This window comes from Ochotona curzoniae, unplaced genomic scaffold (genome assembly GCF_017591425.1).
Source record: "Ochotona curzoniae isolate NIBS_2020 unplaced genomic scaffold, NIBS_Ocur_1.0 scaffold_4683, whole genome shotgun sequence".
Classification (NCBI taxonomy): Eukaryota; Metazoa; Chordata; class Mammalia; order Lagomorpha; family Ochotonidae; genus Ochotona; species Ochotona curzoniae.
The window spans coordinates 8,427,388-8,440,828 of NW_024467121.1; the positions used below are offsets into that span (position 1 = coordinate 8,427,388).

The 13,441-nt window shown below is 42.7% G+C and overlaps 1 protein-coding gene across 6 annotated transcripts in view; it reads right to left on the minus strand.

Annotated features, from left to right (window-relative positions):
• LARP4B (La ribonucleoprotein 4B) overlaps positions 1–13,441 on the minus strand; it is an 82,788-nt gene that overhangs the window by 5,633 nt on the left and 63,714 nt on the right. For 2 of the 6 annotated variants that reach the window (XM_040968104.1, XM_040968103.1), the window contains 5 exons: positions 13,203–13,412; positions 7,810–7,916; positions 7,144–7,395; positions 3,358–3,403; positions 532–696 (listed from right to left, as the gene is read on the minus strand). In XM_040968104.1, the coding sequence (XP_040824038.1) occupies positions 532–696; positions 3,358–3,403; positions 7,144–7,395; positions 7,810–7,916; positions 13,203–13,412 (780 nt within the window). Of the gene's footprint in view, positions 1–531; positions 715–3,357; positions 3,404–7,143; positions 7,396–7,800; positions 7,917–13,202; positions 13,413–13,441 lie in introns of all 6 variants that reach the window. The other 4 variants (XM_040968100.1, XM_040968101.1, XM_040968102.1 and 1 more) reach the window with 4 other exon arrangements.

Genomic DNA, 13,441 nt, shown 5'->3' on the forward strand with positions numbered 1-13,441 from the left:
TCTAGATGGAGGGTGGGGAGGTGGTGTTGTCACGATGGAGTAAGACACATGGTGATCTGATGAACAGCAATAGGCAGCAGAAGGGATGCAAGCCACCAGGACCACTCCACAAGACCTTTCTGGTCCTTGGTAGAATGGTTGCTAAGAGGGAAAGAAATGTTTCTTCATGCTCTGAAGAAGCTTCAGCGCAAATTCTGGCATTAGAACAAGTCCCTCCTGCAACTCATTACCTGCATTAGGACCGAGAGGTAATGGAAAGAAACACGTTTCACTTGTATAGTTCATATGAATTCTTGGAAGGGTGATCCCTGCTGCTAAGAGCAACAAGAGCCACTGCTATTGCAGGGAGGCAATTCCATACTTTGTGCCACCTACCTCATGCCCCACTTCTGTGGGAACTCTGCAAATCACTAAATTCTTTAAACTGCTTATGACTATTTTAAAAATGCATATAAAGAGCTCGATGAAGTGCTTGGCAAAACAAACAAAAAGCTGTGCTCTGTAACTTTAGACTTCTCATCTGCATCTTACCCTTTCTTTTGATGATCCAATTATTAAGTTGGTTAGCCTGTTGTCAAACAAATCCTCTGTCTTCAAATTGCCGGCAGCCCCGGGTAGCGGTGGGAAGTTGGACAGACCCAGTTCAAAGCTTGGTGATGGGGGCTTTGGTGGTGTTGGAGACTGAGTTTGGCTGCTCTGCAACAGAACAACACTCTGTAAAGTCACACAAGGGTGAAAACAGCACAGCACAAGAGCAAGGCAAACAATCTTCTGATTTCCACACTGGTCTAAGAAGTCTATGAGCAAACACGGCATAGATAATCCAACCATATATAGGCTTCACCCCACAATCAGATGTTGTTTATTATGTAACTTCAGTCATCTAAAGTAGACCCCTGAACCTAAACTTGTAAGACCAGTCAGTGCTGGCCAAGAGGTGTGTCAGAAAAGACATGTAGCAGGCACTGTACATGGTGCAGGCTCCCTGGAATCCAGTGTATTGAATCAGCTGGCAGAAACTGCGCAAAGACAACAGGTATGTATGCCAAGCACAGAACAGCAGTTAAAAACAAGGGCAATGTTATAAAATAACAGACACTCTCAGATAGAAATTGTAACTCATCTTGAATGCGCCAGGATCCCATATGGACCCTGGTTCTAATCCCGGCATCCCCGCTTCCTATCCAGCTCCCTGCTTGTGGCCTGGGAAGGCAGCTGAGGACAGCCCAAGACGTTGGTACCCTGCACCTGCATGGGAGACCCGAAAGAGGCTCTGGGCTCCTGGTTTTGGATTGGCTCAGCTACAGCCATTGAGGCTGCTTGGGGAGTGAACCATTGGACAGAGGATCTTCCTCTCTGTCTCTCCTCCTCTCTGTATATCCGCCTTTCCAATAAAAATTTTAAAAATCTTAAAAAAAAAAAAAAAGAAAGAAAGAAAGCGAAGCTCTCATGGGTCCACCCAACTTCAAAGGGCCAATATTTCTAGCAATTTATCTGATTAATCCTGTATGACGAGGATATACTGAAATACATCAGCTCTTGGTGAGAACAGGTTCAAGATGAAGATGGGTCCAGGTCGGCAAAAATCTGACTACTTTGGGCAGTACTGCCTCTATTTTTCTCCTTTTTACTTTTAATAAAGTTAGTTTCTACTTTTAGTTTAATTTCACCAGTAATGTGCTCCCACAACTAAACTTATGCTACCTACTAAACACCTGGGTGTTACATGATCCCCATCATCTCCTGTAAAGAACATAAAGTTCAAAATAATCTAATGAAGCGATACATTACAGACACTATGACCTCAAAATACTTTTTGGAGGCTTCTTTTTTTGTTTTGTTTTGTTTTGTTTTTGTCTTGTTTTAAAGCAAGATTTATTAGAAAAGCTGAGCGAGGAGGCTCCCATCCTAGTGACAGGAGGAAGAGGAAAAGACTCTAGACCTCTGCCACAGTGGCAGGAGGAAAAGACAGACCCCCTTTTTGGAGGCTTCTTAAAAACACAGGGGAAATCACCACTGCAATACAGAGGATTAAGCAACTCTGTTCAGCACCAGCATCCCACACGGATGCCAGACTGATCCCTGGCTACTCCACTTTCATTCTGGCTCCTTATTAATGTGCCTGGGAAAGCAGTGGGAGAGGGCCCAAATGGCGGGGTCCCTGTATCCACATGGGGAACCTGTATAGAAGTTCCTGGCTAAAATCCTCGCCTTGAATGTGTTGGGATCTCATATGGGCAACAGTTCTAATCCCCGCAGCTCCACTTCCCATCCAGCTCCCTGCTTGTGGCCTGGGAAAGCAGTCAAGGACAGCCCAAAGCCTTGGGACCCTGCATCCGCGGGGGAGACCTGGAAGAAGTTCCTGGCTCCTGACTCTGGATCAGGGAAGCACTGGCCATTGTGGGCACTTGGGGAATGAATCATCGGATTGAAGATCCTCCTCTCTGTCTCTCCCTCTCTGTATATCTAACTTTGTGATAAAAATAAAACAAATCTTTAAAAAAAAAAAAAGTTCCTGGCTCCTGGCTTTGGCCTGGGCCAGTACTAGCTGTTGTGACCATTTTAGGGAGTGAAGCAACAAATAGAAGACCTCTCTCTATAATTCAACCTTTCAGATGAGTAAGATAATTTCTTAAAAATGTATGTTTCAGAAATGAATACAACTTTCCAAAAGATAAGTGCTTTTGTACAGTTTCCAAAATTTACTAAGTCTTGATTTTTAGGAGCTGAAGAGGCAGCAAGAAGCAGCTAGCTGCCAGAGCCTGCAGACAGAGCTGGACTCTGAAGGCAGCATTCACAAGTTTTCAGGATCTGAATGCCTTGGGGTGAGGCATGAATGTCACTCCTGGTACTAAGGGGCATGCAGACTGTACCATGGAATAATACTAGGGAAACTAACAGTTCCAACATGTACTCTTCAGACTAGCAAAAGTCAGTTACTATTTAATGGATATCATAAGGGAAAAAAAATCTGGGCCCAGTGTGATGCCTCAGTGGCTGAATCCTGCTGGCCTTGCATGTGCCAGGATCCCACATGGGTACCTGTTCGTGTCCCGGCTGCCCCACTTCCTATCCAGCTTCCTGCTTGTGGCCTCGGAAGGCAGTGGAAGACGGCTCAAAGCCTGGGGCCCTGCTCCAGGTGCTGCGGCCACTTGGGGAATGAACCAGCGCACAGAGGATTTTTCTGTTTTCCCATATGTCTGATCTACCTTCCCAATAAAAATAAATCTGAAAAAAAATTTTTTTTGAAATACCTTTTTTCATGTCTTAACCTTTATTCATTCAATTACATATCACCTTTAATTAATAGGAAGTTAGACTTAAGTGTCATAAAAGTAACATGATTAATGTACTTACCGTAAACTTCTCCTCTCTTTTCTTTCTATAGCCGAAGGAATTCTTCCTAGAGGAGCAGAAAGCAAAACACTGTTATTTCCCACCGACTGTACGATTTTTCATTGTGTATATGTTTGTGCTCACGTATTTCAAGTATGTATCAATTTACAGCCATTGCTACTTTGTAACCATTCCAAAGCTGACCTGAAACTTTAGAAATCTAAGTATAACTGAGAATCTCACGTATTAATATTCTTCAAAAACAACAACTCATTGTGGCAAACATTGTGGCAGAGCAGGATAAGCTGCCACCTGCAGTGCCGGTTCAAATCCTGGCTGCTCCATTTCTTGAGCCCCTGCAATCCAGGTGGGATGGAGTCCTGGTTCCTGACTTCACGCCCAGTTCTGACTGCTGTGGCCCTTGAGGACTGAAACAGTGGCTGGACTGACTACCTTTCTCGCACACTGTCTTTCAAATAAATAAATCTTTTAAAAAAACAAAACCAAAATATATATATAAAAAATCTTTATGAGAAGCTTTAAATTATATGTTCATATAGGAAAAATAAAAGGTTCCTTTTATACTGACAGGATTAACCTAAGTGCTACTTGACATTTTCTAAAGATAGGAATATTCATTCAGTTTGAGTGATATGGAATAAATAGCAACTTGTTTGACAATGGTAGTGAAGAGTCATCAAATGCATATTGGCCTAAGAGATCCCAATTAACCCATCTCACCCCCTTTCATCCCTTCAGTGCTACTGTTTTCAATGGCTTAGCTCTCGCCGCAAAGGATCTCTAAAATCCAAGCACTTCCTAGCTGTACTTCTGGACAGTATTCTGGACAGTATTCTACATGTCTACCAGCAAAGTTGGAACACGCATTCTAGTTTTAAAGTGGTGACCTCATACTGGGTCCTTAGGGTGCTAAGATGTCTAAGACACTTGCCCTGGAGTTAAAGATTACTTTCAACTTACAACTTCATTTATTTATCGCTCTATTATTTTAACTGAACACAAAGACTTCCCAAGGATCTAAAAGGACCTCAAAAAAGTTCATGCAGAAATGGAATGAAAAGAAAGGTGTAAGAGCTGGCATTGTGGCACAGTGGATTAAGCCATCACTTGCAAGGTTGGCACTTCCTATCTGAATCTAGCAGAAATCCTAGCTGTTCTTCTGATCCGCTTCCTGTGAATGCACTAGAGAAATCACCAGAGCACAGACCAAGTACTGGGATGCTGTTAGAGCCGTAGAATTAGATAGAGCTCTGGGCTCCTGGATTTTGTGGCCATTTAGGCAGTGAAACAGAGAATGTGAGATCTCGCTTTTTCACACAGTCACTGTCTCCTGTCTTCTTCTTCTCCCAGTCTATCTGATTTACACAAAAATAAGACAGGTTTACTAAGCTGTAAAAAAAAATTATCAATGTATATAAGGGACTTTAAAAAGTTTATTTAAGTGTACACTATGAAAAAATGATTAATTCAACTTTTTTCAAAATACATGTCATTATACTTTTTTTCATGAATTTTTGGAAGTAACCTCACAATACATAAGCTTGAAAGGGGATTAAGATAATCACAAATGCCTTTACAGAAAACGAAAAAGCAGTCTTAGCTAAGATGTTAAAGTTAACAAGCACAACGAGCTTCAATCCTTCAACTTCTCTCCCATGTATGGGACACTCTAGGAACCTCTGCACTAACCCTTTGACAAGAAGCATCACACAAGCCTTCAGGTTTTTAGAATAAAGTCAGGCCACCTCCTGCAGAAAAATCTGTGCTCTTTGAATGCAGCAAACGATTTTGGAAATAGCTCCTGGCTTTCTACTGGACCCTTGTTGAGACTAAATGCCTGACTATGGGGACATCAAGTGACAAGCTATCACAGATGGAACACGAATCTATAAAAAGCCGAGCGCAGATACTAACCACTGACTGCTGTACAGTGACTCAGTAACCAGAGATCCCTGCCTGTGATCCATGCCTGTGACTACACAGGGAGTCTGAGATGGGTCTGGATCACTGACAGGCACACAGAGGAGGCCTCAGGATGACACCCTTCCGGGAGCATTCCTGAGGACCACTGGGTCAGGAAATCCTCCTAGCATGCAGAACTCTAGGTGTATTATGTCTGGGCGGGGAAGTGGTACAAATGGACTTGAGCTGGCTCAAGAGCAGGCAGCTTTGGTATTAGCTGGATGAAACACCTTTAGGAGCCGAACTTCAAGACTAACAACAAGGAGATTGAAGAGAATGGGTGTGGGATGGACTTTGTGAGCATATGAGTGGCTGTTATCCATAGAAGAAGGACAAGTCATGTACGGGTTCGACACAGGGGCAGCCCTTCACCAGGCAGCCTGCTCATACCTACGGACAGTGTCTGGCCACAGTGGCTCTAGTCCCTGGGGAAGCTACAAGTTTCACTTGTCAAGAACAGACATGTGTCTGAGACATAGACCTGAATACCATGGAGGTCTAGCAGCACCACTCTCAGCGCTCTGTGTGATCAGCAGTTGATCTACAAACAGTAGCAGCAGCACCCTGAGGTGGCAGGCCAACTCGAAGCCTACTGATTATCAGACCCCATCACTGCGAACACAGCAAAACCAAGTAAAGACAGCTCTGGGAGGAAGCAGTTGTGGGTGGTCTCAACGCGTTGTGGCCCAGTGTAGTCCTACAGACAAAGGCACAGTTCTGGCACCAGGAAGAGAAATCCCTGTTAGACTGCAAGCTCGTGCTTCCTGTCCTTAGAACTCTGAATGCTAGAGGTCTGGGCATCTTAAACTTATAACAGAAATGGAAACAGCTACCTGGCACTTGGTGTTCCCCACTCTCCTGAATGCAATGAGGGTGAAAAGCCAGGTAACTGCCTGCTGTAGGTGGGGGAGGGAGAAGCATGGTTGGATCCTGGGTGTCCTGTGGAGTGCCTCTTACCCAGTTCTACCCCCAGTGGAGAAATAAGGTGGCACATGACCATCATGGATCAATTCCTTCATGAAGAGACCTCATTCACCCTTCTTGAGGTGACTTGCCCCCTCTCAAGACATAATGCTAAGAGCAAGAAGAAAGTTACCAAGTATTAGCTATGGCTTCATGGAGTTCCAAAAGCTAGATTGTGAAAACTAAGACATGTTCCTAGGCTTGCTGTATATATTTATCAGTGTATGTTAACTCTTTTGTTTTATTGTTTGTGGCTGCCATCCTTAAACTAGTTTATTCAGGCAATGGCATGACTTCCTTGACGTGGGGCAAGGGAGGCTCTATCTCCGTAGTATCTGTATCTGTTAGGCAAAGGCATAAACTTGTCACTGCTCCCTTTTGGAGGTTCAAATACTGACGAAGGATCTGCAAGGTGACTGAGCCACACCTTACTGGTTAACAGGCTACTCTCTCTGCTTCAAATCTGCTTTAGAGTAATTTGCCCGAGAATCTGCAAATCCTATTTTCCTCACTAAGAGCTGGAAAGAAAACAAGGCAAGAAAACCACTTGACAGAGCCTGGAAGGCAGCCCTTTGCAGGGGCAGAGACCTGGAGGGCCAGTAACAACCACCAAAATGAAACTGCAGGCACAAATGATGGAGTCTGGGTGCTTGCTGCTAACCTCCAAAGTCTCTTCAAATGACAGTGACCTCGACTGCTGAACTTCATCTACAATCCTCATGGGAACAATTTTGTTTTATAGAAAAGGCATGATTGAAATAGTCAATTTTTGGATGTTTACTGTCTTCAATTTGAATTTCTGCGATACAGTTAAACATTAGTAGTTTATGACACATTCAACAAAAGATGTGACCTACTCACCTTCCTCTCCCTAAACCAGGAGAAGATTCAAGGCTACCTGGCTCCACACGTCCCGTTCCTATCTCTCTCTTGGCATAAGCTGAAGGGTTTTGTATTCGTGTTCTTGTTTGCCCTGCTTGCCTGGTCTGTGGGCTCCGGACACCATTAATTAATCGATCTGCAGTAAAGTTAAATATTGAAGGACTTTCTAGTAGCCCAGGTCCTCTCTCTGTACTCGGAATCGCATGGCGCAGGTGAGACTTAGTAGGGTTCCTGAAAACAAAATACACATGTTCAGTTAGAAAGCGACCAATATAGTACGTTATAAGCACACGAATGTGCTAAGGTAAAAATCAGCTTCCTTTTTTTTTTTTTTTAATAAAATCTGAGTTACTCGATAATGCAAATCTATCACGTGTCAAGGCCCTCCTCTGCTGTTTGTTAAGTCCAAGTCCAGTTAAACAGCAGCATACAAATGGCAAGCCACTCCAAAAGCCTTCTCTACAGGAACTCTCTCCTTTATGTAGGAAACTACAGCACTGATTTTGTTGGCTAATTTTTATACAAGGTTGTTATCAGCCTCAAATTGTTTTACTTTTCAGGAACATTACCTGTATTCAAATATATCACTTAGGATAGATACTGAACACAATTACCATGAAACAAGTGCAAACTCACAGAACTTGCCTGCTTCGAGGAGGATATTGTCTGAGTGAAGTCAGAGGAGATGCTGCAGGCTTGAAGGTTGGAGACGTAAACCCGTTTATAAATCCAGTATTTGGAAATGGAGTTACCTAGATGCGATAAAAAGCACACAAGTAAACCATCTATAAAACAGACTTTAACTGGGGTAATATTATCTTGTGTTTGCCTAGGAAATTTCCTAGTGCTGTCAGAGATGTTGGGCCAGCACTGGGCGTAGTGAATTAAGCCTCTACCTCCAGCATCAACATCCCTATACTTGGTATCTCCCTAATCCTGGGACCTATTCCAACCAGAAGTGGGAGAAAGGCTGTACAGACAAAGGTGCAACCTCAGCACAGTATCACACAAAGTGGAGATTGGTGAGCCAGGAGCTAGGGCTGTGAAGACCATGGTGGAAATCTAACCCAAGAGGCTAGATCTGGAACTTGCTGGAGAGAGTGGTACAACTGACTGCAAACAAAGAGCTGTACATCAACTGCACTAAGTAAAACTGAACTGTAGACCTGTGGGAGACACAGCTTAGAAACCTGCCCCAAGGAGAAGACTCTGATAACCAGAAATACAATGACCAAGAGCAAAAGAAGAGACAAAGGCACAATGAATAGTGCCGAAAACTCCCCTGCAAAGGAGCAAAACCCTATGCCAATCTCAGAGTTAACTGAGGAAGACATCAAGAAAATGGGGGATACAGAATTCAAAACACTTCCTATCAACAATGAGAAGCATGTAAAGCAGGTATTCAAGGAATTCTAGAAATATGTCACACTGGGAATGAATCAAATGAAAGCTGATATATAAGAAATGAAGAATACAGTGGAGACTCTCCAAAATAGAATGAAGCAAACAGAAGAAAGAATCTCAGAATTGGAAGATATTTCCTGTTACCAAGAGAAAACAAACAAAAAGCTGGAAGCAGAGCTGGATCAGGACAAAAAAAGTATTCAAGAATTGAAAGACACTATTAAGAGGCCAAATATAAGAGTTATGGGAGTCACCGGAAGGTGCAGAAAGAGAAACTGGATCAAAGATGTATTCAATTAAATATGGGAAAATTTCCCCCAGCTAGAGAAAGAATTGGGAACCAACATCCAGGAGGGCACAGAACTCCCAACAGCCTTGATCAAAAGCGATCTTCATCAAGACACATGATCATCAAGCTCTCTTCAACTGAAGATAAGGAAAAGATCCTTAAATGTGCATGTGAAAAAAATCAACTGACATATAAAGGAATGTCAATTAAGCTCAGAGGAGACTTCTCGCAGGAAACTCTATAGGCCAGAAGAGAATGGAGCGACATATTCCAGATTCCAAAAGCAAAAAGTATTGGCCCAGGATAACGTACCCAGCAAAACTTTGTCTTTGAAAATGAAACAAAATGCTTTCAGTCAAGAAAACTTAAAAGAATTTGCCTCTTCCAAACCTGCCCTAAAAATGATAAGGATGTTCTCTTGACAGAGAAGAGGAATAGTGCCCACCAAAACCAAAGGCAAATGCAAAGAACATTGCAATAAAATAACAACAGAAGACTAAACCAACTTACAACCAATGCTAAAATAACAGAACCAAATTAGCACCTATTTGTGTTAACCCTGAATGCAAACGGCTTAATAAATAAAACATCATAGATTAGCAGACTGGATTAAAAAACAAACCTCATTGGGCCCAGCGCTGTGGCCTAGTGGCTAAAGTCCTCGCCTTGACGCCCTGGGATCCCATATGGGCAACAGTTCTAATCCCGGCAGCTCCATGTCCCATCCAGCTCCCTGCTTGTGGTCTGGGAAAGCAGTCGAGGATGGCCCAAAGCTTTGGGACCCTGCACCCACGTGGGAGACCCAGAAGAGGTTCCTGGTTCGTGGCTTCGAATTGGCACAGCACCAGCCATTGTGGTCACTTGGGGAGTAAATCATCGGACAGAAGATCTTCCTCTCTGTCTCTCCTCCTCTCTGTATATCTGACTTTGTAATGAAAATAAATAAATCTTAAAAAGAAAAAAAACAAAAAAAACACCTCATCTATTAGTAGCCCACAGGAGACATACATCATACCAATAAAGATCAGCAGAAACTCTCATGGATTTTGAATTTTTTGTTGTTGTTGTCAGTTTGATCTCTTCAAAACAGTTTCTTCTGATTAAATTCTTCAATGACTCATAGTGGCATTCATTTTCTAAAAGAAGCTTCTTAATTTTCATTTCTTCAGTGACACATCAGTCATTCAGTAGCATGCTATTTAACTTCATGGTGTTAATTTTTTTCCTTACTATTGTTTTGTTTTGTACCTTTTCATTTAAGGGGATGTATAGCAACAGTGTAATGGAGACTTTCATATCCAAATGTGAGGATACAATGCAGTAAGCATCTCTACTTCCAGACAAAGATGGACTTACAATGAAACTGCTTACTATATCTTGACAATAGGATGCAGGACTCTCTGCCATTGTCCTCGTCCACAATGATAGACATATGATTGTGTATGAAGAACTATACCCTAGTAATTATATTGGGAACTCAGTAAGGGGAAAGGGAACTGGGGAGGGGATAAGGGAACTATATCATAAATCATAATAATAAAAAGAAGTTTAAACAAAAAAAGATCTGGGGGAAGGGGCAGAGTGCCTGCTGTAACACTGCAGGTATACACCTACCAGAGTCACCCTACAACCATCAATCACCACCACCACACACATGTGGGAAACAGGCATTGCTAGGGAGCAGGCAATTGGGGATGGGTCAAAATGGGGGACACTGAGAGCTTGTTCGATACTCATAAAATGATTTATTGAGGTTTCCACAGACCAAGCCACTGTATTTGCAGGTGACTGAGGGAAATGAGATGACTAAGAATGTGGTGACTCAGAAAGGGCAATCCAGAGGACCTTCCTGGGTCAGGCCAAAACACCTCCTGCATGCACAAGAGTCAGGGCTGGGGGTAGACTGGGACAGGTTAGGCCGTGGCATCTGCTGGTGCAAGCAAAACCTGGGAGTGGGCCGTATTAGGATAGGCTGGGTCAAGCTAGGCTTGCATGCATTAGAACTGGGAGATTGGGGACAGGCACAGTAGGGGCTCATAGGGGTCACTCCAACTAGCCCGCAGCACCCTCAAGTTCGTGTGACAGCCAGGGCTGGGGATGGGCCTTACCAGACAGCTGCAACTACTGGTAAGTGTGTTGGCTCCTACAGGGTACAGGCTGAACCTGAGTATGTACCAGCTGGTGCATTTAACAGCAAGGTCTCAAGACCTTCCAGGTGAGGTTTAGGTGGCTCCTCTACTAGACCACTGCACTTGATCCCTAGCCTCAGGGAAGATCACAAAAACATGTGGTTTGAACCTAGAACACATGTTACAGGATTAAGTTATGTCAGTGGCTGACCCTTGTGTGGAATGGGCAGCATACCCAGAGAAACACGTAAAACAAAGAGCCAGCTCATCTAAGCCAAAGAAAGACTCTGAGTATCTCAACAAAAGATGGAGAAGACAGACTGAACAACACCCTGCAACAAGCTCCACAACAAGCACCTACATCTATGGGCACACACTGAGGTAGACAAAGACAAACTCTAATGTAATGGAACCCACAACTTCTCAGAAAAATCAAGATCATCTGAGTAACACCATTGGAACATTCTTCCTCTACTCTGGCATCTCTAATGTACCAATACAAGATGATAGCAAGAATTGGTGCAATTGCTCTCCCAGAACCAGCCCCTGCAGACACAGGAAGGAAAACTGAAACACTTTTTCAACCACCTCCCTCCAACCCTTCTAAATGGAGGTCCAGATGAGGTTGCAATTCCCTCACCTTTGTAACAAATATTTAAAATTTTTTTTAAATAAGTTTAAACTTAAAAACCAAGTTTCTTACTATTGAGATTAACTTAAAAAAAAAAAGAACTGAATTTTAATCATTTGCATGCCAAATTTCTTTTATTGTAGCAGTCACAAACTTCTGATTATGGGCTCCTTTGGGAATTTCCCCTAATTTGTTTATCTGTCCCTACCTGTCCTTCACACTGCTCTAAGAACTATTTTCTACCTTTTCTGCTGCTTGGGAACCTTAAATGAAAACCTTAAAAAAAGCCCACCCCAACTCAGGACAGTTTGGTTCTTTTCAAGATTTATTTATTTTTACTGGAAAAGATGATCAGATTTTACGGGGAGGAGGAGAGACAAAGAGAAAGATATTCCACCTGCTGGTTCAGTTACCAAACAGCATAAGGGCCAGAGCTAAGTCAATCTGAAGCCAGGAGTTGAGCTTCTCCATGAATTTCCCACATGGTAAAGCATCCCCCACTGCTTTCCCAGGCTTCAAGCAGAGAACCGGATGGGAAGTGGAATAGCTGGGACACGAACCAGCACCCATATGGGATCCAGGTGCTTGCAAAGTGAGGATTTAGCAATTGAGCATCACACTGGGCCCAACAGTTTGCGTTTAATAATTTACCAGCCTTCTTCCCTAGCTCTCTGAACCCATTCTAGGTTTTAGCTCAGAAACACTTACTACTCCCATAACCTTGTGTGTACCTTTGTGCATGAAGATTATTTTCATGAAGCTTCCTTCTATATCACATCTGATAAACTCAATGCTAGCCAAACCATCTGAATGGATAAGTTTAATGATAGTTTGTATTTGTGACTATTACCTATTAATTTGTACTTGGGCTTAATATATGTCTTTTCTACCCTGAGGTTTTTCATGCACATGTATTTTTTTTATTTTCTAGTTTCTAATAGGCAGCAGCAACCCAAATTTAATCAACTCCTTTTCTATTAAAGTTTTTATTTTCCATTCCTATCTTCTCCTCTGTCAGTGGCAACATCCCTGCAAGACAAGTTACCCAGATCTCAGCCATTTGACCTTCAATATCACCTGGTCTTTCCTCAGACTTGTCTAAAAATAGCCTGCAAATTATCTCTATTCAATGCTACTAACTCATTCTGCTTTCTGATCATAATCTATACACTTTACCTTTGCATCTCTCTTATTCAGACTAAACTTGTACTGCCACCTCATGCAAACTTGTTGCTCACCTTCTCTACACCTAGACCTACACCTTAAGGACACTTTTATTACATGCTGCTGCTTCTCATTTATCCCATTCCGTTATGTCTCCCTAATTACAAACCAGAGGCCTCTTCATCTTCTTACCCTCTATAGCAGCTTAGCTGGAGGAAAATGATTGGATCCATTAGAAACATAAATTCCCAGAATGAATGCCTTGTGACTGTTGTTGAAGAACCTTAGCATTACAATAAATGTTTCCCAAAAGTTTATTTTGGTATGGCAAACCGCACACATATCTGGCTCCCCTTCTAGACTAAGACTTTAACCCTTTAAAGTACACATTTCTGTGAGTGACAGCCACATGAAGACTTACCAAGGGTGGATCGAGATAGCTATGCGTTGTGGACCACGTCTGGGGTGCAATCAGGCTGTAAAGAGGAAACTGCTGTTGAGGACTGTATACTGGAGGTAAATAAAATGACGTTGTGTAACGCTGCTGGGTATAAAGGTTCATGTCGAGAGGTCTAAATCCATTCTTTGGCAAAAACGTGTTTATAGCTATCGCCTTTGCTTTTATCCGTGCCTGTCAGAAAACATGTAGTTCCTGTTAGA